Raw genomic sequence first — 24,572 nt, 5'->3', positions numbered from 1 at the left:
TAGAATATGCACGTGTTAAAATAACTAGTTACGTAGCTAGAACTGCTGGATTTCTTGTTTAAGATTATGTCATTCGATATCGAGAAAGAAACCTAGTACTTTTTGTCATAATTTAACTTTCAACAATCTTTTTCGATACGAAAACTCGCTTGATGAAGAATGCAGTAATTCAGTCCCAGAGCTGTTGTTTGTAAAATTATTGAATTTCAATTTCCTTTGTGGCCTTAAAGACTAAAATCATACTTGCGTGTGACCGATAATATCAAAATCAGGCCGTGAACTAATTTATGATGCACTCACAAAGTTTATTAAATATATAGTTATTTTTGCAAGCAAATGATTATCTACCAGAAATTTAATGAACTTAAATGAATGTTTCAATTTAATTTTACTTTAATTTAGCTTCTTTCAACAGAAAAGCTTCACTGACTGATAAATTTCTCTAATTAATGGTGGCATAAAACTCCAAATCAAATTTGCTTGAATTGTGTACCTTAAAGTTGACAAAAAGTGCATAGTCACCGTCAACTAAGGGCAGGATATCTAATTGCTTTTCCATGTAACGATTTTCAAAACGTTTTATTTCGAAATCGGTCTGCAAAAAAAAACAATTATGATGAGTCTCTTAAAATTATTGCTTATTTACTTACAGTAAATGGACAAGAATGATTGAGATTCGATACATCGCTTATCCAGCGCCACACAAGGCCGCTCACCACATTTAAACGTTTCAGAAAGTCACATCTAAATGTAAAGTCGTACAGAAATGGTTTATAGCCATTTGCCCGTTTCATAAATCTAAAACGTACCTGAAAGTTTGGAAAATTATTTATAAATCTTGTTTAAACAAAAAATCATAGACAATATTTATACTTACATTTATATCATTTATTGGCACTTGCCAGTTAATGTAAAGTGAAATGTATTGTAGATTTCTGGATTCGGCTTTGACATGGCAAGTTTTAAAGTTGGCAAACGAACTGTCTTTTGCTTTGCATAATACTTTTGTTAGTTTTAAACGTAAAGCCTTAAAAATAATAATAATATTTGTAAAATATGTTTTGCGATGTAGAATATTCAATAGAATTATTAAATAAAAATACAGGCAGATAATGTTTTAAAGAAAATATTAAAAAAAATTTTAATAAAAAGCAAGTGAGGAAGTAAAAACGGTCAAAGGCGAATAATTGAAATCTTTAGATATTTTAGATATTCCTTAACTAATAAGGATCACTTAAAAGATCAATGTAATTTTTTCGGAAGTGACAAGCTGCGTCATTTATTTTGTGTTTGACAGCTATTGTTAGCAGACTACCGCGTGACTTGAGGAGAAAATGGAACAAAGTAAATTTCGTATGCTCATTAAGCATTAATTTTTGAGGAAAAAGCCATCACTCAAAACAAGGCTAAGATTAATAAATACTATTGGAACTCTACACCATAAATTTCAGTGGTAAAGAAGTGGTTTACTGCATTTTTTTGTTGCCATTGAACCACGGAAGATGCCAAACATTTTGGATGCCCAATAAAACGCCCAATAAAACGCCCAATAAAACGCCCGAAACAATAGAAAAAAAACACGATCGGAGATTGAAAGAGCGAGAGACATCTCACATGGCTAAGTGCTTTCAATTTTGAATGATCACTTATGCATGAGAAAGCTTTCCGCAAGATTGGCGTAGCGTTTGCTCACAATCGACCACAAACACAAACGTGTGACAAGTCACTGACAACTATGCAAGTGTGTTTGGTGTTGTTCAACCCCAATATCAACGAGTTTTTGCGCCGTTTCGTAACCGTGGAAGAAACGTGGATCCACAACAATACACCAGAGACCAAACAGCAGTCTCGGGGTGAATCGGAGCCAAAGAAGGCCATGATGGGTTTGTCAGTCAATAAAGACATGGTGACCGTTTTTTGGGGTAAAACTGGTAATGGCGAATATTATGACAACGTATTGGGTTGATTTAATAAGGATTTAAAAAAAACACCACATTTGGCCAAGAGAAATGTTCACATGCGCACTTCTCATACGAATTGCTCCATCATTTCTATTTCTTATTTCCAAACCTGAAGAAATTTCTCAGCGAATAGAGATTTGAATTACAAAAATTTACCTTCGTATCTCTGATAGTTAAAATAATAACTAACAAAATTATAATATTGTAAACCGACTTCCGAGTTGTTTTGTGGAACATATTGCGATGACAGTGACTCTATAAACTATAAAAAATTAATTAATACTGATTTTTTAAAATCAAATTATATTTTTCAAAACAATGAATTAATAATAATTACACTCTGCTACAAAATGGCACTTTCTGTGAGAACTTGAAAAGCGACCTAATGGGGGTTGTAGGCCTAGGTGAGCACATACTAAAACCGTTTTCAAAGATTTTGAAACACCGTCAAACTTTTTAGATATTTTGAAAAAGCTGTTTTAGTGTAGGTCGTAGTACTTTAGTATCTCTAACTCACACATTTTTAGACCGATTTCAAAATTTTATAAAAAGTTTTTATAAAAAGTTTCGCTTTATTTTTTATTTTTTTCGTAATTTTTCATATTCAACAATAGTTAATTTAATTTTTTTCTATGAAAACTTATTCTTTTTTGCACAGTTTTAAGGACTGGGAAAAAATGATATATTACTTGTTAAAATCGGTTTATATTTGCAAAAGTTTTTAAAATTTTTTGAAAAGAGTTCGAAAAAATTTACCTTGTAAATTCAAAATTTTACAAATATTTTTTTTTCTACAGTTTTTTGTTTATTTTTATTTATATGCGCTGGGGGAGAATATACTAAAAATGGTGTTAATTAAAAGTTGAATAACTTTTAGAATTTTCATACGATTTGAATAATTAAAACCATGTTTTGTTATGATCTAAATTTTCTATATATGTTGGTTTAAATATTTATAAACTTTCATATCAAAATAAGCAATCAAAAGCGACTAAAATTAAAAATGTTGATAAATTTAGTTTTTCTTTTAGATATTCTTAAGAAAAACAATACTTATAACTTAAAAAAGTATCAAAAAATGCACGTCATTTTAAAGCGTAATCAGTTTTCTTTCCAAACCCGTTAAAAATTTAAAGTCGGACAAAAACTGACTGAGCTACAGGTCGATAAGTCGACGAACATCGCTGAAAACAGTTTTTTTCAGAATAACTTCTGAATGTTTCTGGGTGTTCTGGGTATTTCTGAAATTTGTAGTGTACCTAGCATGTATCCCACGCTAGGCCGTTTTCCAAGATTTTTTCCATCGTAGCACCGTGTTATTGATATATGAATAATTTTATCAATGTTAATATCCACATAATTCATAACACTATTCTACACCTAAAATATGCAGGGGTTCTCACTTAGCAGTTCTGTTTTACTTGAGAAACTACAAATCGGAAATACTTATAGTTATTCTCGATCACTTCGTTTATTACTTCTTTTATTAGCAAATGTAGTGAAATAACAATATTAGTGAAGTTACAAATTCAGTAAGTTGTTTAGAAATTGAGAGAAAATCTATTGGAAATTGGCTGTACTTTTATTCAAAAATTTTAATTTTCTTAAACGCTCTAAGTTAATTATGAGGCAGTAAAATATTTGTTACTTATTTTAATGAAAATGCTTACTTAAGTAGCTTTCCAAAACACATAAGATAATAAAAATTAATTACAAAATTAATGAGTTATGCTAATTTTTGTGATAACATGTTTTTCAACTTTTCAGTTTTTTCATACAAATGTTTGCATGTTTTTTTCTTTTACACAAAACCATGGCTGGCAGTATTTTGCCTTAGTTGGGAAGCATCCTGATTTTGAACTACAGTAACTTAGCCGTTTTCCAACCTATATTTACAAATCTTTTATAATTAGTTTCAACAGACAATTTTGTTCATGTTTTAAATTTTAACTTTACCGTTTTAAGAATTTTAAGAATACCGTTATATCACTAAAAGAAAGTGATCGAGAAAACCATACAAATTTCCGTATGTGGAATCCAACAAAACAGAATTGCCACATGAGAACCCCTGTGTATTTTTTGTATCACTGAGTAATTATTGATATTTGAAAAATTTGACCAATGTAAATAATACCCTCTTAATTACAGATTGTCAGTATGATATGATTTAATTGCGCGCACAATTACTCAGCATATTTGGAAAATATTGTAATTTTTATTGAGAGAAGCGTAAAAGCGTAAACAAATTAATGGAAAAATTCTATAAAATTTCTAGTGTACCTATCAGCGCACAGTGAGGTCAATTGCAAAAAAGTGGTAATAAATCTGTTATTTCTAAACTACTGTTCCGATTGAAAAATGGAATCGTAGAGGAGGCTTTAAAAAAATCGAAAACCTCAGTTTAGGAAAAGATTTCAATGAAAATTTGTAATAAAGCAAGTAAATTTAGTGAGAAGACTAAGGAACTGAATAATCCGTGGTTTCCAAACAGTGTGAGTAGTGAAGATTTCGGAGAGTAGAAAAAAGGCAAATTTAGCACAGTGGTTTAGAATCGGTTTTTTAAATAATTCGATATCTAGCGAACTATTGGATATATTATTACGAAGTTTCACAGTTGTTCTGCATCCTAGGGATAAAGGTGGAATCCGTATCGGGTATCACATTTTAAAAAAAAAACAAGTAAGAAAATATGGTCGGTCAAGCCCGACCATATAATACCCTACACCAAGTAAATGAGTAAAAATATTTTTCTTTTAAAATATCAATAATTTATATTTTTGAGTGATTTTTCGAAGGGGCCTTATATGGGAGCTATGACCAATTATGGACCGATCACCATAAAATTAGGTCATGATTTATGTCTATATGAAAGTTATTTATGTTGAATTTTGTGTGTATACCAACATTTTTAAGTGATTTATGCACGTTAAAGTGATTTTCGGAAGCGGGTCTATATGGGAGCTATGACTAATTATGGACCGATCGTAACAAAATTTGGTGACATGAATTTTGTATATATAAAACTTATTTGGAGCGAAATTTGTGTAGATACATAGATAAATTAAACATTTATGACCGATAAAGTCCAATTTCGAGGGGACATTTGTATGGGGGATAGGTGAAATAATGGACCGATTTCAGCCAGTTTCAATAGGCTTGGTCCTTGGGCCGAGTAATATGTACCAAATTTTATCGAAATATCTTCAAAATTGCGACCTGTACTCTGCGCACAAGGTTTACATGGACAGCCAGCCAGCCAACCAGACGGACGGACGGACGGACGGACATCGTTTAATCGACTCAGAAAGTGATTCTAAGTCGATCGGTATACTTTAAGGTGGGTGTTAGACTAATATTTTTGGGCGTTACAAACATCTGCACAAACGCATAATACCCTCCCCACTATGGTGGTGTAGGGTATAATTATCCGAATGACCTGAAATTTAAAATATAAATAGTCCTTAAGAAGATCTAAGACATACGCTTACATGTGTAAGTTATCTCTTTTAGTTGAAGAGATATTTAGGTCTATATATTTATTTTTTTAATTTTGATCGATTTTTGTTTGGTTTTTTAGAAATGGCCAGCCTAAGGAGGGCCGAAATTTTGTTTTAAAACATCAGCTTTATTCGGGATACAATTCTTAATATAATAAAAACAACTTGCTAACAGTTATCTTGTCCCTATTAAGAGTTACAGAACATGTAAAAACGACCATATTTTTATGATTTTTTTTCCAAAAAAGTCGCACAGTGCAAAAGTCATAAATTTTGAGACAATCAAAAAATTTAAAATCTATATGATAGATAATTGATCAACCTATGAAATTAGTGCTTGAAAAGGGTTCTATGCCTTTTAGGTGCCTACTTGAAATTTGTAGAGAAATCAATTTGTGAGAAGTAAAATAAAAATTCAAGCACTTGAACATGTTGTTTGAATTTGAATTAAATGCAAATGCAATTATGTTTTAAACCTAAAAAATATTTGAAAAATAAAATATTTTTCAAACTAAAAACATATGGCTGGAATTTACGTTTCCTTTTTACTGGAGAATGCTATTGAAATAAAAGGTTATACAGCTGTAATTATTATTTTGAAATTATGGCAAATATCTTCTGAAGCAAAAATCTGATTGTATTAATGGTAGCATATTTGAAATCGTTGGACAATTTCCTGTAAAATAGATTTATTGAATATTTTTTAGGGGCTTATGAAATTTTTGATTTTTGCAACCTCACTTGTTCTACAGGCGCCACTGTGCGTCGGCTTAAAAATTGTTAATTTCTTGTTAGGTCAACAAAGTGGCTACACTAAATCAATGTTATATACATCCTATATTTCAAAATTCCATTTATTCCTAATTTTTCTTTTCATATAGTAATATTTGCATTCATATTAAAATAAATACTTGTTATTTAACTTCAACTTCTCTCCCTAACTCTTTACAGATTTTCCATGTGTGAATATTTACCTTTAAGAGGAATATTATTAAAAAGCCAAAACTATCTTTAAATTGGTAAGTTAAATATGAAATGTTAATTTCATACATTTTGCTTATTTTTTTTTTTTGATATTTTAGTTTTAAAATGCTTTCATTGAAATAATATTGCCCTATGTAGTATTTAAACAGCATTTTATCTTGATGTTCTATATTTACTTGGCCTATATTTTTTGCTTTCGTTCTTCAAAAAAAAACACTACATCTTGCTTTTTATTCAACAAACCATCAGAGCAGCATGCTGCAGCAGCTGAAATACACAAAAAAAGAGAAATTCCCAGTAGTCAGAAGTTTAACTACATCTATCAATAAATCTACAAAAAGTATGTACTTGCTTGAAGTTAAAGTATGTACATTATATTTAATGGTGATTTTAAAGAATAACCAGGGAGAAATATTTTTTTTTTAATGAATCGGGAATAACAACTTACACCATTTATTATTTATTCTTTTACAGAATTCGCTTCACCTTTTTATGTTTTCGTAAGCAGTGAATGGTAGTTAATTTAATTAAATGGTAGTTAACATGAATAGAATCACAACTAATATTCAAATATTCACCATGTTTGTCATTCCGTTTGTAATTTATACATTTTTCATTTGCGACCCCACAAAGTATATATATATTCTGGAACGTTATAGATAGCGGAGTCGATATAGCTATGTCAGTCAGTCCGTCTGTATGTTGAAATCAACTTTCTGTAGCCCCTAAATAACTTACAAAAATGAATGATATAAAATTCCCGATATATTGATATATCGGGAATTTTACCGGGTCAGTTGATTTAAAAACGAGAAAATCGGACCACAAATGGCTGAAATATAAGGAAAAAACCGGGACAACCTCGATTTTTGACCTATTTTAGATCTATATCTGGATTACTAAGTCATTAATATAGACAATATGAATATTAGGGTATTCATTCGACTAATGATCGTTCGATTAATCGAATAATTTCTTACGAATAATTATTCGAACAATTTAAAAATGGCCATTTTCGAATAACGAATAATTCGAATAATTTTATGTAGAATAATCGAATAAAACGAATAAATGTTCATATGTATTTAAATTTATTAAATTGCTTAAAATTTTTCATAATTTCAAATTAAAATAATTAATAATGACTTACAAAAATTTTATTGTTTCTGAAATTCGACAAATAACTAAAGACAAAGGGACTTTCGATCACTGTAGATGAGTTTTCCGATAGCTCCTTCTATAAATATGTAAATATTACTGCAAGAAGTTTCAGTTCTAAAAACAAATCTTTCAAAATTTTAAACTTAGGACTTGAACCAATGAAAATAAAAGGTACGGAATAAAATATTTGTTATTTTGCTGGCAAAATATTAGAAGAATCGCAATTAATAATTAAAGTTTTAACTTTTAACTTAGATTAAAGTGGAGTTGAATGTGATGGAGAATGTGATTTTGAAACGGTCGTCGGAAGTGATATTGAGGATGACATTTATAATGACTACATTGAAATTGATGAAGGCCATGATCTTAAAATATATGTATGTATATAGGTCATGCTATTAATCAAAATATTTAATAAATCGAATGATAAAACAATTTTGCAAACCTTTATTGTGTAATTCCCCAAGACCACTTTATTAAGCAAAGATTCGGCAACGTTGATAGAGCTTGATGTATAATAAAATTTGTTATAAATAATTTAGAAAAAGTGAATAATTAATTTACTAAAGAATTAGTTACTCAATTTAAAACCCGAATTAATGAACGAGATAAAAAAGTTCTTAATACGTTTATATTGTATTTGAATTCAGGATCATGTCCAACTAGCTCAAATTGTTTAAAGCATATCTCCAATACGGAAACAAAAGGGTTTACAAGTCAATTGTTTTGTATATTGTTCGGAAGTTAATCTGATCAGAATTTCTGTCGAAAATTTAATGATGGACTTTGTTTTCGAATGTTTCTTTAACATTATCAATACTTGAATTGTTAACTTTAACGTTATTTTTTGTTTTTCTTTAACAATAAAATATTAAAAAACCGACATCAAAACTTCATTCTTTACTTTAAAAAAAAAAAATTAAATTAGTCGAATAATTCGATTAATTTTAAACGTGTGATCGAATTATTCGAACAAGTTAAAATCTCTTTTTCGAATTATTCGTTTTATTTTCGAACAAGAGAAAAATCGAATAATTCGATTATCCTAATGAATATCTAATAATAGATATTTCCAAGTCCATGGCAATATTTTTTAACCGGATTTTTTTTTAACCAAAAAACAAAATGTATTTATTTTTCTCAAAGTTGTTTTTTTACTTTTTTGGAAAATTTTTTTTCGAATTATTTTAAATTTTCTTTTAAATTTTTTAAACTTTAAATTTAATTTTTTTTTTGGTGAAAAAAAAATTGGGTTAAAAAATATTTTTTCCGATTTTGACCCATTGGAGGTCCAACTTACTATGGTCTTATATACGACGTTGCAAAGGTCTTTGAAATATCTATCATTAGATATCCATACTGTCTATATTAATGACTTAGTAATCCAGATATAGGTCAAAAATCGAGGTTGTCCTGGTTTTTTCCTCATATCTCAGCCATTTGTGGATCGATTGTGCTGATTTTAAATAGGAAACTTCTCGAAGGCATATGACAGCATAGGACAGAATTATTGAAGATTTGGATCCCGAAGATATCTGGGGTCTTAAGAAAATTGATTTCATGGCTAAATCGACTCCGCTATCTATAAGAATCCAGAGTATATATACTTTATAGGGTCAGAAAATTATATTGTGGAAATTACAAACGGTATGACAAACTTATATATACCCTTCTCACGAAGGTGAAGGGTATAATAAAACAAATTTAAAATTTTGAAAAATAATTTTGAATTTTTTTTTTTTAATTTTTAAAATTTGTATTTTAAAGTATAATTTGCTGAAGTGTTTGTTTTTTTACTTGTTTTTTTATTAAAAGTATCGTTATTAATTCATTTGAAATTTTCTTCTTGTGCAACCTTTAAGTGTTTGTACTTACTGAAAAGGGAACACCAAACTGTGCTACAAAATTGTGGTTTGTTATCTGTTATGTTCGGTTAGCCCCCCCAAAAAAACACATTTCAAAAGGAAGATAAAGTTATAAACAAACATTAGAATGCAGGCAGTCACCTGCACCATTAATATTGCTTAGGGATTATTGTTTTTTTTTTGCGAAAGGTATTTTCTCTTTTTATGCCATTTTATAGTTACCAGTATAACATCACACAGATGCTTCCTTTAACTCTTTTCAAACTATAAATCATCATAAAAATTGAGAGAAAATTTGTCTATTATTTGCGGGTATTTTTTCCCAATTTAAAATCATGGTTGGTTTAGTTAACATTTTGTTTGTCCATTTTTTTTGTCCAGTATACCGACAGTTATTACTGTAAATAACACTTGCATGCATTGAGGCTGTCATGTAGGTCAGTTGGTTGTATGGACGAATGCCAACATATTAGTAAAAGTATTCTAAAAAAAAAAATAATTGAAAAATGAAAGAAAAAAAACTATAACCAACAGATAAAACAAATTTTTATAAAAATGCCAGTAACACAATTTGTTTATTTTAAATATTTTAAACGTGTGCATATAACCCTCAAGACATAGTACAATAATTTTTTAAAGTTTATATTCAAGTACCTCACAAGGTACTCTGGTGTTTGCAGCATTAAAATTGCTGGTTTTCCAAAACTTTCTTGTTTGGATTTTTCAAGTATTTTGTGTACCAAAGAGGAATAACTAAAAATTTTCCCAAAAAAAGTTTTGTTTTCATGTTGATTGCTAACCGGAAGTATACGTTTATTTCCGGTTTTTCTAGTTCATACAATGCTTTATGAGTTTTTGATTTAAAATCAAAGAACATGAAATAAAACTTTGTTTTCCTTTTTTTTGGAGAAAAAAACGTTGTTGGATGAGTAAATTTGAATAGCTGCTTAAGAGAAGTAATATTAAATATCATGTTAAGTTTAACCAAAAAACTATGAAACTAAGTTTAAGGCATAAATCATTCGCCATCATATCGTTATCGGACAAATAGTTTATGGAATCCAACTTGGCATTGAGAAAACCAAACGACCCTTCAGACTCTTCAATATTTTATGAAATAAACGTAACCATCAATAACTTTTTATTTACTCTTTCCTTTGAATATTTATTCAAATACATAAGCTTTAATTTAGAAAAAAATGTGGTAGGTCAGGAATATATAGTGTAAATTTGTGCGTATAAGTAATATTTAAATTATAATTACTCATACGTTACCCTATTATGAAAAAGTTCATGAATAAAAAATAAGATGTTCGATATAAACAAATCGCCAAAAATACATTTATGATCCGAATGAGCGGAAACTTGAAATATAAATAGTCCTTGAGAATATCTTAAGGACTGTGTAAGTTATCTCTATTAGTTCAAGAGATATTTAGGTTTATGTATTTATTTTTTTTTAATTTTGCTCGATCTATTTCGGGCCTACGGAGAACCGACATTTATTTCTAAAATATCAGCTATATTGGTGATAAAATTGTAAATAAAATAAAAAAACTTGCTAACAGTTAGCTATTCCCTAAAAAAAGTTACACGCATCCAAAGTTGGAGGGCCGTATTTTTTAAGGTTTTTCCCAAAATAGTCTATATAATTTTTCTTTCGTAGAACCAACTTTTCTTCGGTACTATATATTATTTTTTATATGATCTGGAAGTAGAACTTAATGCAAAAGCGTGTAAAATAAAATTTGGCTCACTTAAGCGGACACAAAAACCAGAACAATGCAAAATTGTCCAATTTACAAAAGGTTTGAGTAAAAAACAAGTAAGAGAGCTATATTAGGCTGTACCGAATCTTATATACCCTTCACCAATTTATACTTTAAAAAACAAAATTCAAAATTGTTTTTGAAAATTTAAAAAAAAATCCAATTTTTTAAATTTTTTTTTTGAAAATTTTAAAAAAAAATTCAAATTTTTTTTTTTAAATTGTTTTTGAAAATTTAAAAAAAAATCAAATTTATTTAATTTTTATTTCCGAAATTGTTTTTTTTTTAATTTATTGTCCAAATTTTTTTTGTTACTTTTTAAATTTTTATTTTTTTTAATTTTGTTATTGAAAACAAATTTATGACAAAAAAATTTTTTGGTAAAAAAAATCGGGTTAAAAAATATGTTCCCGATTTTGACCCATTCTAGGTCCAAATTACTACAACCTTCGTTGCAATGGATTTTGAAATATTTATCATTAGATATCCATATTGTTTATATTAATGACTTAGTAATCCAGGTATAGATCCAAAATAGGCCAAAAATCGAGGTTGTCCCGGAAGAATTCCCGATATATTGATGTATCAATCATGTTTGTAAGTAATTTGGGGGCTACGAAAAGTTGATTTCAACATACAGACTAATAGACGGACATGGACTTCGCTATTGGGGTCGCAAATGAAAAATGTAGAAATTACAAACGGTATGACAAACTTATATATACCCTTGCTACTCATGTTGAAGGTAAATTATAAAAAGGCAAAGCACCGATCCTCGAAAAAGCTCCATATTTGAATAACACTATATCTTTCTTAATTACTTACAAAATTATTTTACTATCACACAGTAGGCGCTTTTCTAAAAAAAATTCAGTTTTTGTAACACATTTTCCCCGTTTTAGGAATTTCGGTATTTGAAAATAAATAATGTCAAAACTTTTAGTGCAATTGATTTAAGAACATTTCAGTCTATATTAGTTTCAAATGTTGTTATGATTAACAATTTACATTAATTCAAATTTTATATTTTTCTTTATGGAAAATCACCATATTATATTTTTTTAGTTTTTAAGGTAAATGACGTCACAAATATTTATAAAATTATTAAATTTTATTAAAATATCAATCCTCAAGTCCTAAGGTTTTCACCAATATCAAATACTTATACAGAAAACCTTTATTTGCTCCTTTAAAGTACCACAAACCTTGCACCCTTTGAAAAATGTATACGTTTTTTCATACATTATCAAATCCCAGAATTGGATGAGTGACATCAGCAACAAGGAAGTTTTCAGGAAGTTGTTCTAAGAATATAATATCGTCAATATCGTTACCAACTGCTAAAGTTTATATTGATTACTGGTTCATTGTATTGATTACACTAGTTTACAAATCAAACATTTTTGTTTGCTCATGGAATGAAAATTATATTTTTGAGAAGAGCTAAGGACGCTAGTTAATTGACCATTTTTTGTTTCCCACCTATACGTCAAAATTTTGAGATATGTATATGGGTTTTTATTTTTCACCTGCACTGAATACTACTAAAGCATACTGTAATGTACCGAATTGTAGTAATTAAGTATTTGCATCGTTTTTGGATACTCAATGCTCTGGCGAAGCTACTAGATACTTTCAGAGTTGTATTCTTTTGACAAATTCCAAAAAAAATTAAAAGGAAAAAAATAAATACTGTTTAAAAGTAAATCTTTCCTGTAGATAAACATTAATAAATCGCTATTAAATACAAAACTCTAAAGTAGAATTATTTTAAAATGTCTTCTAGAAAGTGTAAAATAAAACCAGACCATTTTTGTTTTATTTGCGGAAAAATTATTCAGTCAAATCGAGGTTTTCCTATAACACAAACACTGCAAAATGCTTTAAAAAATTTCGTAAAAGCTTTAGATAAGACAAAACCAGCATTTCAATATTTCTTCAGCGTGTTGCCGAGTCTTTCTGAGGCTAAACTAAAAGAATTGATATTTGTGGGTTCTCAAATAAGAAAAATTTTGGTTGATACCAAAGTTGAGTGTCTATTAACCGTTGTTGAAAAAGCAGCATGGAATTCTTTTAAACTTGTTATTCAAGAATTTTTGGGGAATAAGAAAAGTCAAAACTACAGAGATATTGTTGCGAATTTATTACATAATTTTGAACTGATGGGTGTAAATATGTCCCTCAAAATTCACTTTTTACATTCACATGTGGTTTTTTTCACGGAAAACCTCGGACACATGAGTGACGAACATGGAGAGCGTTTCCATCAAGATTTTAAGTTTTGCAATAGGATTTATCAAGGTTTTTGTCATCACAATATGCTAGGAGACTACTGTTGAAGTATCGTGAGGGAGACAAATGAAAATAATTATAAAAACACTTCACTTTTAATTTTTTTGTCCTAATTTAATGTACATTTTTATATGTTTCGTTTTTAATAAATATCTCAAAAGTTTGAGGTCCAGGATTTTTTTTAATATTTTTTCCGATGTTAGAGACCTAAATAAACAAATCCCCATATGTTTCAATTCATGAGCAAAAACCTTGTAAACTGGTGTTATTCGTTCATTGTAATAGTCTAATTTCATGATTCCAAAAATTCATTACTATGAAATATATAGGAAGTACCATTACAATTAAGAACAAGTAAGAGAGCTATATTCGCCGAATCTTATATAGCCTTCACCAAATTATACTTAAAAATATTTTTTTTAAATATTATTATTTAAACAAAATTAATTTTTTTTTTAATTGTTTTTAAATTTTAAAATAAAAGAAATTTTAAATTTTTTAAAACATTTTTTTAAAATTTTATTTAAAAAAAATTTTTCCGTTTTTTTTTAATTTTTTAAATATCACATGCGCAAAGAAGAAGTGTTGTCGAGTTTAAGTTTTGAACGCGACCAAGGGCCCTCAAAGTAGGACACCTAGGGTATGTTACATTTTTAAAACGATATTATTTCTTGGTTTGAGTTCCAATTTCAAAAATATTATACATGTAGAATCTTCTCATCGTGCACTACAAAAAACCTCGTCGTAGCTATAAATTATCTATTATAGCTTAGGAGATACATATTCGCATTTGAAAATTTAATTTTCAAAATTTTTACTCTCCCTACTCCAGTTTATTGATAACAGCGTATCCAAATATTTCCCAGTTTTCCTTTATTGGACTAACAACACATGTATGTATCAAATGGAAAAAGAATTGTTTAAAAATAATGACTAAGTCCAATGTTATATGCATATGAATTTAAGAAATTTTTATAAAGCAATTTTTAGCTAATTTTTTGGAAAAAAATTTCTAAGAGGATGTATAAGGAATTTCTATTTTCTGAAAGCTAAGTTTTCATAAAATATTTTAAAGGAAACCCAATTTCAAAATTTTTGTTACCGAGGGGACCAGGTCCTTTCAAAAAACACCTATTTTTTATGTAAAATAAAACTTTAGGGCAAACATTCTCAAATCGCATATTCGATATCAAAATATGGTAACCGATTTTAGGTGGCTCAATATGTTTCTAATTATTTTGTAAAGGGTTCCGATAACCCCGACCCTGGTATGGATATTATAGCCAAAAACTAAAAATTCCCATTTTTGGATTTTTTCAACACTTTTTTGGGAATTGCGGGATTGCTGATAATAAATTTCGTTTTATTTTTCCATTTTAAATAGAAAAAATCAACATAAATGTGAAGTTTCATTAAAAACTATTTATAAATAAAAATTTAATTTCAATTCGAAACATTTTTATCTACGCAAAAATTCAATAAAAAACATATTTTGTCATATTTTTCTATAAAGTACTCCATGAATTTTTAATTGTCAAAAGTTATCAATATTTTTGAAAAATAGACAAATAGCTTGAACGAAATTATATTATATCGCATCATAACATTTTTAATTCTATGTATAAATTTCAAAATAATCAAATAAAACCTTCTCCTGTAAAATTTGTGTTTTGTCGCTTACGATAATTTGGCGCTAAGGGCTTGATATATACCTTGTGGGTTCGCAAATGAAAAATGTAGAAATTACAAACGGAATAACAAACTTATATATACCCTTGCCACTCATGGCGAATGGTATAAAAATGAAGAACAATCACGCTTATTTGAATTCCAATTAATGCAGAACCATAACTGTCTCATTTAATGTTTCTAATTCCATTATTATAAAATAATCAAAAAGTACTATTAGAGCAAAAAGTACCTATAACTCCCGTTGTTGTGAATTCTAACTCGTTCAGGATCATGTGTATCTAATTTAATGATTCCAGGTTCATTACTGTAAAATATTTAAAAAGTACCATTAGAATAAAAAAAAATACCATAATATATCCCCCTCGGATTCCCACTTATTCAGTACCATATAATCTTAATTCTAGGTCAATTATTATAGAAAATTCAAAAAGTAAAGAACGAAAAAGTATTACTAGTTTTTGTCCTTTTTTGGTACATTAACCCCATAACGGCTCCTATATTTGATTTTTACTTCTCTTAAAAGCATATTAGCTAAATTTTCAAAAAGATACCATTACTGCGTCCCAAGTTTTGTTGGGACGCAGACATGTCTCAAACGATTCAAATCTGTGTAATTGGTCTAATGAAAAAATGTGTATTAAAAAAGTGCCAAACTGTTTACACGGATTTCGTACATAATTCTTTTTTACGAAAAGTTTAAAACACAAATAATTATTACCACATTATTTCCGAATGACCCCATTGTGCAACGGCAGTAATCTTTATCACATTTGGTGGCAGATGTTAAAGCTTTCAAAAATAAGATAGCTAAACCAATATGTATATCTCTTGTAATTTCTTAAAATGCAGCCTCTTCCTTCCTATCTACACGATATCAAATACGCAATACTTTGCCAGCATCATTTCAGTGTCAAGCACAAAGTTAAAAACTAGTCAAATTACTTTTAAGCCGAATTGCACTTACATTTACTTACAAATTTTACTTGTAATTAAGTAATGAATACCTGATCCTTAAACTCCATTTCAGCCATTGAAAACAAGCGTATGTCTGTCTGTCTGTGTGTTGCGCCATTCAATTACAGAAAATGAATTCAAATTAACAAATTCATTCTAGCTTCTCATAAGATTGGAAACTAGTACAGTGTAAAAAGTTGTTCATCAAGATTTGTATTCCTTTACAATCCTACAAATTGTATTTAGAAGTAATTCTGGCCAAAACAACAAATGCTGGTTGTTGCTGCTGCTGCTGATGGTTGTTGTTGTTATTGTCTAGTTGTATGTATTTAAGCCTGTTTAATGTAAACAATATTTTGCACTCAAAAACACCAGTACTTACAACCGACCGTACAGGTATAAATACAAACAAAATTCTATACGTAAGTAGAAATGTAGCACAAGTTCTAATGAAATTGAGTTCATCTTACGAGATTCGTTCTGGTTATTCATTTTGTTTTTTCTTTTTTTTTTGTTTGTTCTTTGTTCACATTTCATCTTGTGTTTCCATTACTGGTCTTGTACAATATATTTGAGGTTAAGTAAACAATATTAAAGATTTTCATATGCATGAAATGTGTAGATAGAATAGAAGTGCTAAAGTGTGTACGTATAAGTGCATAGTAGGGTGGCTCTTCTATGAAACTTTTAGATTTTCGGAGCTCAATAGGCTTAAAAGTATTATATGTCCTCTAAACGACATTTAGAAATTTCAAAGTTTCAGTCAAAATAGCAATATTATCCAAACAATTTTGAAAATATAATGCTAAAAAAATGCATCGATCGAAACAAATAGTAGAGGGATGGGGATGCACTATAAAGCTAGTGAGCCAAAACCAACAAAGGCTTTGTTATTATGAAATTTTCACCATAAACCAACTACAGAAACACCATCAACTACAGAACCAACAACGTCTCATCTATAGTCTCGTCTATAGTCTCGTCTATAGTCTCGTATATAGTCTCGTCTATAGTCTCGTCTATAGTCTCGTCTATAGTCTCATCTATAGTCTCGTCTATAGTCTCGTCTATAGTCTCGTCTATAGTCTCGTCTATAGTCTCGTCTATAGTCTCGTCTATAGTCTCGTCTATAGTCTCGTCTATAGTCTCGTCTATAGTCTCATCTATAGTCTCGTCTATAGTCTCGTCTATAGTCTCGTCTATAGTCTCGTCTATAGTCTCATCTATAGTCTCGTCTATAGTCTCGTCTATAGTCTCATCTATAGTCTCGTCTATAGTCTCATCTATAGTCTCGTCTATAGTCTCGTCTATAGTCTCATCTATAGTCTCGTCTATAGTCTCGTCTATAGTCTCATCTATAGTCTCGTCTATAGTCTCGTCTATAGTCTCATCTATAGTCTCGTCTATAGTCTCGTCTATAGTCTCGTCTATAGTCTCGTCTATAGTCTCGTCTATAGTCTCGTCTATAGTCTCGTCTATAGTCTCGTCTATAGTCTCGTCTATAGTCTCGTCTATAGTCTCGTCTATAGTCTCGTCTATAGTCTCGTCTATAGTCTCGTCTATAGTCTCGTCTATAGTCTCGTCTATAGTCTCGTCTATAGTCTCGTCTATAGTCTCGTCTATAGTCTCGTCTATAGTCTCGTCTATAGTCTCGTCTATAGTCTCGTCTATAGTCTCGTCTATAGTCTCGTCTATAGTCTCGTCTATAGTCTCGTCTATAGTCTCGTCTATAGTCTCGTCTATAGTCTCGTCTATAGTCTCGTCTATAGTCTCGTCTATAGTCTCGTCTATAGTCTCGTCTATAGTCTCGTCTATAGTCTCGTCTATAGTCTCGTCTATAGTCTCGTCTATAGTCTCATCTATAGTCTCGTCTATAGTCTCGTCTATAGTCTCATCTATAGTCTCGTCTATAGTCTCGTCTATAGTCTCATCTATAGTCTCGTCTATAGTCTCATCTATAGTCTCGTCTATAGTCTCGTCTATAGTCTCATCTATAGTCTCGTCTATAGTCTCGTCTATAGTCTCATCTATAGTCTCGTCTATAGTCTCATCTATAGTCTCGTCTATAGTCTCGTCTATAGTCTCGTCTATAGTCTCGTCTATAGTCTCGTCTATAGTCTCGTCTATAGTCTCGTCTATAGTCTCGTCTATAGTCTCGTCTATAGTCTCGTCTATAGTCTCGTCTATAGTCTCGTCTATAGTCTCGTCTATAGTCTCGTCTATAGTCTCGTCTATAGTCTCGTCTATAGTCTCGTCTATAGTCTCGTCTATAGTCTCGTCTATAGTCTCGTCTATAGTCTCGTCTATAGTCTCGTCTATAGTCTCGTCTATAGTCTCGTCTATAGTCTCGTCTATAGTCTCGTCTATAGTCTCGTCTATAGTCTCGTCTATAGTCTCGTCTATAGTCTCGTCTATAGTCTCGTCTATAGTCTCGTCTATAGTCTCGTCTATAGTCTCGTCTATAGTCTCGTCTATAGTCTCGTCTATAGTCTCGTCTATAGTCTCGTCTATAGTCTCGTCTATAGTCTCGTCTATAGTCTCGTCTATAGTCTCGTCTATAGTCTCGTCTATAGTCTCGTCTATAGTCTCGTCTATAGTCTCGTCCATAGTCTCATTTCATATATAGACTCAGATATAGTCTCATATATAGTCTCATCTATAGTTTCGTCTATATCATTCAACGCTTCAGAGCCAAAAAGCGGGAAACTTTGTAGTACATTATTCAAAGTTTACGATTTCTAATAATTAAAAATCAGTTTTAGCTTACGAGTTACATTTCATTTCTCTTATTTCTTCTTGAAATAATTCAGGTATTTCATCGACAGACATTATAAAAGCATATTTTGCCAGAATAACTATCTGGAATAAAATCATAAGCTATCAATATGTAAATGTAAAGAAGATATTGTTACGAAGTTATACTAATGATTTGAATGTAACAGTCTCTAACGGCTGCTTGCAACATTCAGCATGTTTATAAACATTTTCAGTGTTCGAATCTTCTACTTATCAACAATGTTGAGAACACACTATTATTAACATTACGGATTTAATAACATTAACTGTTAACGCTGCTAACATTAACATAGCTGCGAAAAGCTCTAGAAATAGAATTCTATTTCTGTCCGTTATATATATAATTCATGAAACTTCTGGAAGATGGCTCTATATATATATATGATAGTAACAGAAAGTTGCAGTTATCCAGTTAGAGTTAACATCAACTGCATTACCAGTGTATTATTGTAAATTATAATGTGTGTGTATTAAAAGTGTGTGACTATTTAAATTGATCAACTGCATTACCAGTGTATTATTGTAAATTATAATGTGTGTGTATTAAAAGTGTGTGACTATTTAAATTGATGTGTAAATTTTTTGCTTTTATTTGCAATTAAAAGGTAAAAACATAACAATATTATAAATCAAATTGGGAAAATAAATTAGAATACAGTGTTAAAGCTTAATATTTATACATACCGTTTTATAAACGTCATACGATTTTGCTCAAATTTGGTTTTCAGATGGCAGAAAACAATTTTAAACCTTAAGAGCATCGAAAATCGAAAAGGTCCAATATAAGGGCCACACTAATATACATTAGGCCTGGTCGAAAGTTTCATCAAGTTTCCTTCGTCTTTTATCCAATAAAAAAAACTATTAAAAAAAATTTATATTGAAATATCATTGGATAAAAGACGAAATGCGCAAGATAGGATTTGATTTTAGACCTATTGTTTTTTGGGGAAAATTTCTTAGAATTTTCCATAGAATGCGTATCTGCTAAACGATTTTTCCTGAAACAATTCGAACCACCCTAATATACATACATATCATAGAAAGAGAGAGGGTGGTAGTACACATCAGTATATCAAAATGATTGATTATGCCATAAACATTTCACATTTAAAGAGGCACATGCTGGTTATTGGTTTTCATATACTCGTATATACATAAGGAGTACATAGGTATTATTGAGCTTACTCAGTCTATCATATACATAAACAGATTAGGCACACATTTTCCAACGAATCCTTAGACTATAAGGGAATTTTTTTTTTTAGATATTATTAAAAGTGATAGATAGGGACATCGATTTTTATTGACAATTTTCGGTATTCTGAATTGGTTAATATATGAAAATAGCCTGCTATTTAGTATTTAATACACAAAATTTAAAAACTATCCGGTTAACTGGTTTATTTAAAGCAATAAGGTTAACTCAAAAAGCAACACAGCCATCAAATATTTTATCCATTGATTAATAACAGGCAACGATGTTGATGAAAATCTGCAATTGCATTTTTAATGACACTTAATATGAACATTAGACTTGCCTTTAAAAATAGATTTGCTTTGGATAGATGATATTTTTAAAAGCTAGAACTTATTGCAAAATTTAAGGCCAATCGAATAACTAAAATTAGTGGTGAAAATGGACCTGATTTCACAATTTTCAATCGATTCGATAGGCCTTAAATTTTGCATCAGTTTTTTTAGCTACTACCGAATATAATAAGGCTCATCCATAGCAAATTCATATTTTAAAGACAGGTCTAATGAACATGTTATTAACATTTTTAATAAGAACCATTTAATTAACAGCATCTAATTAAAATTTACCAATTAAATTTATGTATGTATTCTGAGGTAAAGCTACACAATTTTGTTTAAACTGTAGTAAATTTTGTTCATGATTTTTGTTTTCTTAGTACATCAATAGCATTTTGTATGAATAAAAAGCAGTACTTAGCGTGCAAAATCTGTTGGGGCCAAACAAAATATTTTTTAATTTACATTTAATTAAATTTAAGAGACAAAATTAATAGCATAGTGAATAACTCCATTTGCTTTAGTATTTTTTTTTTGTTAATATTTCGAAGTTACATTAACTTGCAATTTTCTGGGACAATTTAACTATCAGCTGGGAAATTCGTCAGCAATATCGACAGTTTTTAAAAATACAATTTGTTCCGGAACCATTTTGTTTCAAAAAGTGACGCAATATGTTTAATTTACCCGTTTTCGTAAATTATTTGTCCCTCTGTATTAACTATTTCTTTGTTTATTAATTCTTTATTATACCCTTCACCATGAGTGGCAAGGGTATATATAAGTTTGTCATTCCGTTTGTAATTTCCACATTTTTCATTTGCGACCCCATAAAGTATATATATTCTGGATCGTTATAGATAGCGGATTCGATATAGCCATGCCCGTCAGTGTGTTGAAATTAACTTTCCGAAGCCCCCAAATAACTTACATACTAGGGTATTCGAATTATTCGATTTTTCTCTTGTTCGAATAAAACGAATAATTCGAATAAGAGATTTTAACTTGTTCGAATAATTCGATCACACATTTAAAATTAATCGAATTATTCAAATAATTTAAATTTTTTTAAAAAATTAAAGAATGAAGTTTTGATGTCGGTTTTTTAATATTTTATTGTTAAAGAAAAACAAAAAATAACTTTAAAGTTAACAATTCAAGTATTGATAATGTTAAAAAACATTCGAAAACAAAGTCAGTGAACGTGGCTAATTTGAAGTCAGGCAGTGCATGATTGACGCATTTACAAATACGCTAAAAGTTTATTACCATGTTAGACAAAGATGTTCAACGATGTTCAAAATCATGTACAAAACATGCTTTTCTTGCAACAAAACGTTAGTTTTCAATATTTGTGTTTATCATTAGATTTATTAAATATTTTGCAACACTTACGTACGCGGTTAATAACATATATTTTAAGATGGCCTTCATCTATTTCAATGTAATCATTATAAATGTCAACTTCAATATCACTTTCGATGACCGTTTCAAAAACACATTCTCCATCACATTCAACTCCACTTTAATCTAAGTTAAAATTTTGATTATTAATTGCGATTCTTCTAATATTTCGCCAGCTAAATAACAATTATTTTATTACATACCTTTTATTTTCATTGGATCAAGTCCTAGGTTAACAATTTTGAAAGGTTTGTTTTTAGAATTGTAACTTCTTGCAGTAATCTATATATATAAAAATGAAATGGTCCATGTATGTAATGTCATCACGTGAGAACGGCTGGAGCGATTTGGCTGATTTTTTTTTATTCGATTTGAAATTTTCAGGAGATGGTTTGTAAAGAAAAAAAAAATCAAAAATTCAGGGTAAAACTCGGAAATTCTTTTTTTGTGAGTCTAGTCAACTGTAATAAAAATCTCCCTAAAGTAAGCAGTAGAAATTTAGATATTTTATTTGCAAATAAATAAGAACAGACTTACTACGTTTATACGCACGACTTATTCGCAAATAAATATATTGAAAGTAGAAGAATTAGCCGTATAAACAGTGAATTAATTTTTTATTTGCAAATAGCTACCTCACGAAAACAATTCCTGATTAACGACACTATTTGCAATTAAGATTTTAAACATTGCCATATTTTTTAACATTTTTAGTTTTTCTTTCATTTTTTAAATATTTCATTGCGTTTTTGCATTAATTGGATTGCAAGACAAACAAGAATTTTTAATTCTTCATTTTAGCATTTAAAAAAATAAGAATTTTCCGTAACCAAAGTGACATATAAACAGAGAGTTAGTTAATTGCAAATTATTTTTATTTGCGAATAGGCTACGTATTAACGTAGTAAGTGATGTGCGTGGGTTGGAGAAACTTGAAGAACTAACATTAGTAAATGCTACCGGGCGAGGCCGGGCAGATCAACTAGTATTTATATATTTATAGAAGGTGCTATCGGAACACACATCTTCAGTGATCGAAAGTCATTTTGTCTTTAGTTATTTGTCGAATTTCAGAAACAATACAATTTTTGTGAGTCATTATTATTTATTATAATTTGAAATTATGCAAAATTTTAAGCAATTTAATAAATTTAAATATATATGAACATTTATTCGTTTTATTCGATTATTCTACATAAAATTGTTCGAATTATTCGTTATTCGAAAATGGCCATTTTTAAATTGTTCGAATAATTATTCGTAAGAAATTATTCGATTAATCGAACGATCATTAGTCGAATGAATACCCTATTACATACACGATTCATACATCAATATCTCCGAAATTCTTCCGGCTCGGTCGCTATTTAAAATCGAGAAAAAACTAGGACAACCTCGATTTTTGACCTATATCTGGATTACTAAGTCATTAATATAGACAATATGGATATCTAATGATAGATATTTCAAAGACCTTTGCAACGACATATATAAGACCATAGTAAGTTGGACATACAATGCGTCAAAATCGGAAAAAAATACTTTTTAACCCGAATTTTTTTTTCATTAATTCTTTTTCCAAAAACATTAATTAAAGAAATTTAAAAAAAAAACTTTTTTCAAAAAAAATTAAAAAACAATTTGGAAAAAAAAAAATTTTAAAAAAATTTTAAAACATTAAAACAAATTTTTGATTTTGTTTAAATAAAAATATTTAAAAAAAAATATTTTTAAGTATAATTTGGTGAAGGGTATATAAGATTCCGCACAGCCGAATATAGCTCTCTTACTTGTTTTTATAATAAACTTTTTTTTTTCTTAAAAATATTTTTGTAAAAAAAGTACCAATTCCATTTAAATTTAATTTCTGAGATATGGAATACAAAAAAAATACCAAAACTGGGTTTTATATCGTTTTATCTTCTTAAAAGTACAACCATCAGAAGGTACCACACACTTGTCCACTTATTTTTTGCATAAATTCAAAATAAGTTGAATTTTTGTTGCTAGCTTTATTAGTTCCGGAAATGTACAGATACCGATTTTACCGGACTTCACCCATTTCCCCCCTTAAAAATAGAATTTCCAAAAATCCCATCTTACTGGATTTACACATCGGCAGAGGTGCCTATATATAAAATTTCAAGATATAGAAATTTGCATAAGTTCAAAATTGGTAAAAAATTTTGTATGGGAAAATTCGAAAATGGATCGAATGGACCTAATGTAGTGTTTAGGAGTCTAACCATCTTCACCAGATTTCCTTTATAATAAAACCGGGTTGGAGCTCATCGGTTGGATGGTTTCAGATCTTATAATGGACGTAGGTAGAAACATTTTTTATGTTTTATATATGAAATCTATGTCATTCGATCGGGATCGAGTTCCAAGGTTAGTCCTATTGCATAGTAATTTAGATACAATTTTTCAACAAAATCTGTTAAGAACTCTCTGAGTTAGATGGGGTCAAAATATATGACATTTGGGACACATTGATCTTAGCAAAATGTGTCCCAAATAGTTTAGATAGTAAATTCTTCAAACTTTCGAAAAAAAAATAAAAAATGTTTAACATTTTTTTACCAAAACAAAAAAAATAGTTTTACTTTTTTACTTTTTTTTTTGCTCAAGATAAAGCTCAGATCTATTTCTTTAAGAGAT

At 29.4% G+C, this 24,572-nt stretch overlaps 1 protein-coding gene across 1 annotated transcript; it reads right to left on the bottom strand.

Moving 5' to 3' along the window:
* Positions 1-442: 442 nt before the first annotated feature.
* On the bottom strand, positions 443-1,513 carry LOC135961427 (uncharacterized). Its single transcript, XM_065512927.1, has 4 exons — positions 1,487-1,513; positions 878-1,027; positions 651-809; positions 443-595 (listed from the first exon to the last, which is right to left on the bottom strand). The coding sequence occupies exons 1-4, from the start codon at positions 1,511-1,513 to the stop codon at positions 443-445; spliced, it is 489 nt and encodes a 162-aa protein (XP_065368999.1).
* Between the last annotated feature and the right edge of the window lie 23,059 nt (positions 1,514-24,572).

Source organism: Calliphora vicina, chromosome 5 (genome assembly GCF_958450345.1).
Source record: "Calliphora vicina chromosome 5, idCalVici1.1, whole genome shotgun sequence".
Lineage (NCBI taxonomy): Eukaryota > Metazoa > Arthropoda > Insecta > Diptera > Calliphoridae > Calliphora > Calliphora vicina.
This window is presented reverse-complemented; position numbering and strand designations above follow the sequence as displayed.

Excerpts from the sequence above, each read along its gene's own strand:
- LOC135961427 (XM_065512927.1), bottom strand. The coding sequence starts at position 1,513 with ATGTTTGGCATCTTCCGTGGTTCAATG. Across the intron at positions 810-877 it reads TGCCAATAAATGATATAAAT|GTACGTTTTAGATTTATGAA; the intron begins GTAAGTATAAAT and ends CCAAACTTTCAG. Across the intron at positions 596-650 it reads ATCATTCTTGTCCATTTACT|ACCGATTTCGAAATAAAACG; the intron begins GTAAGTAAATAA and ends TTTTTTTTGCAG.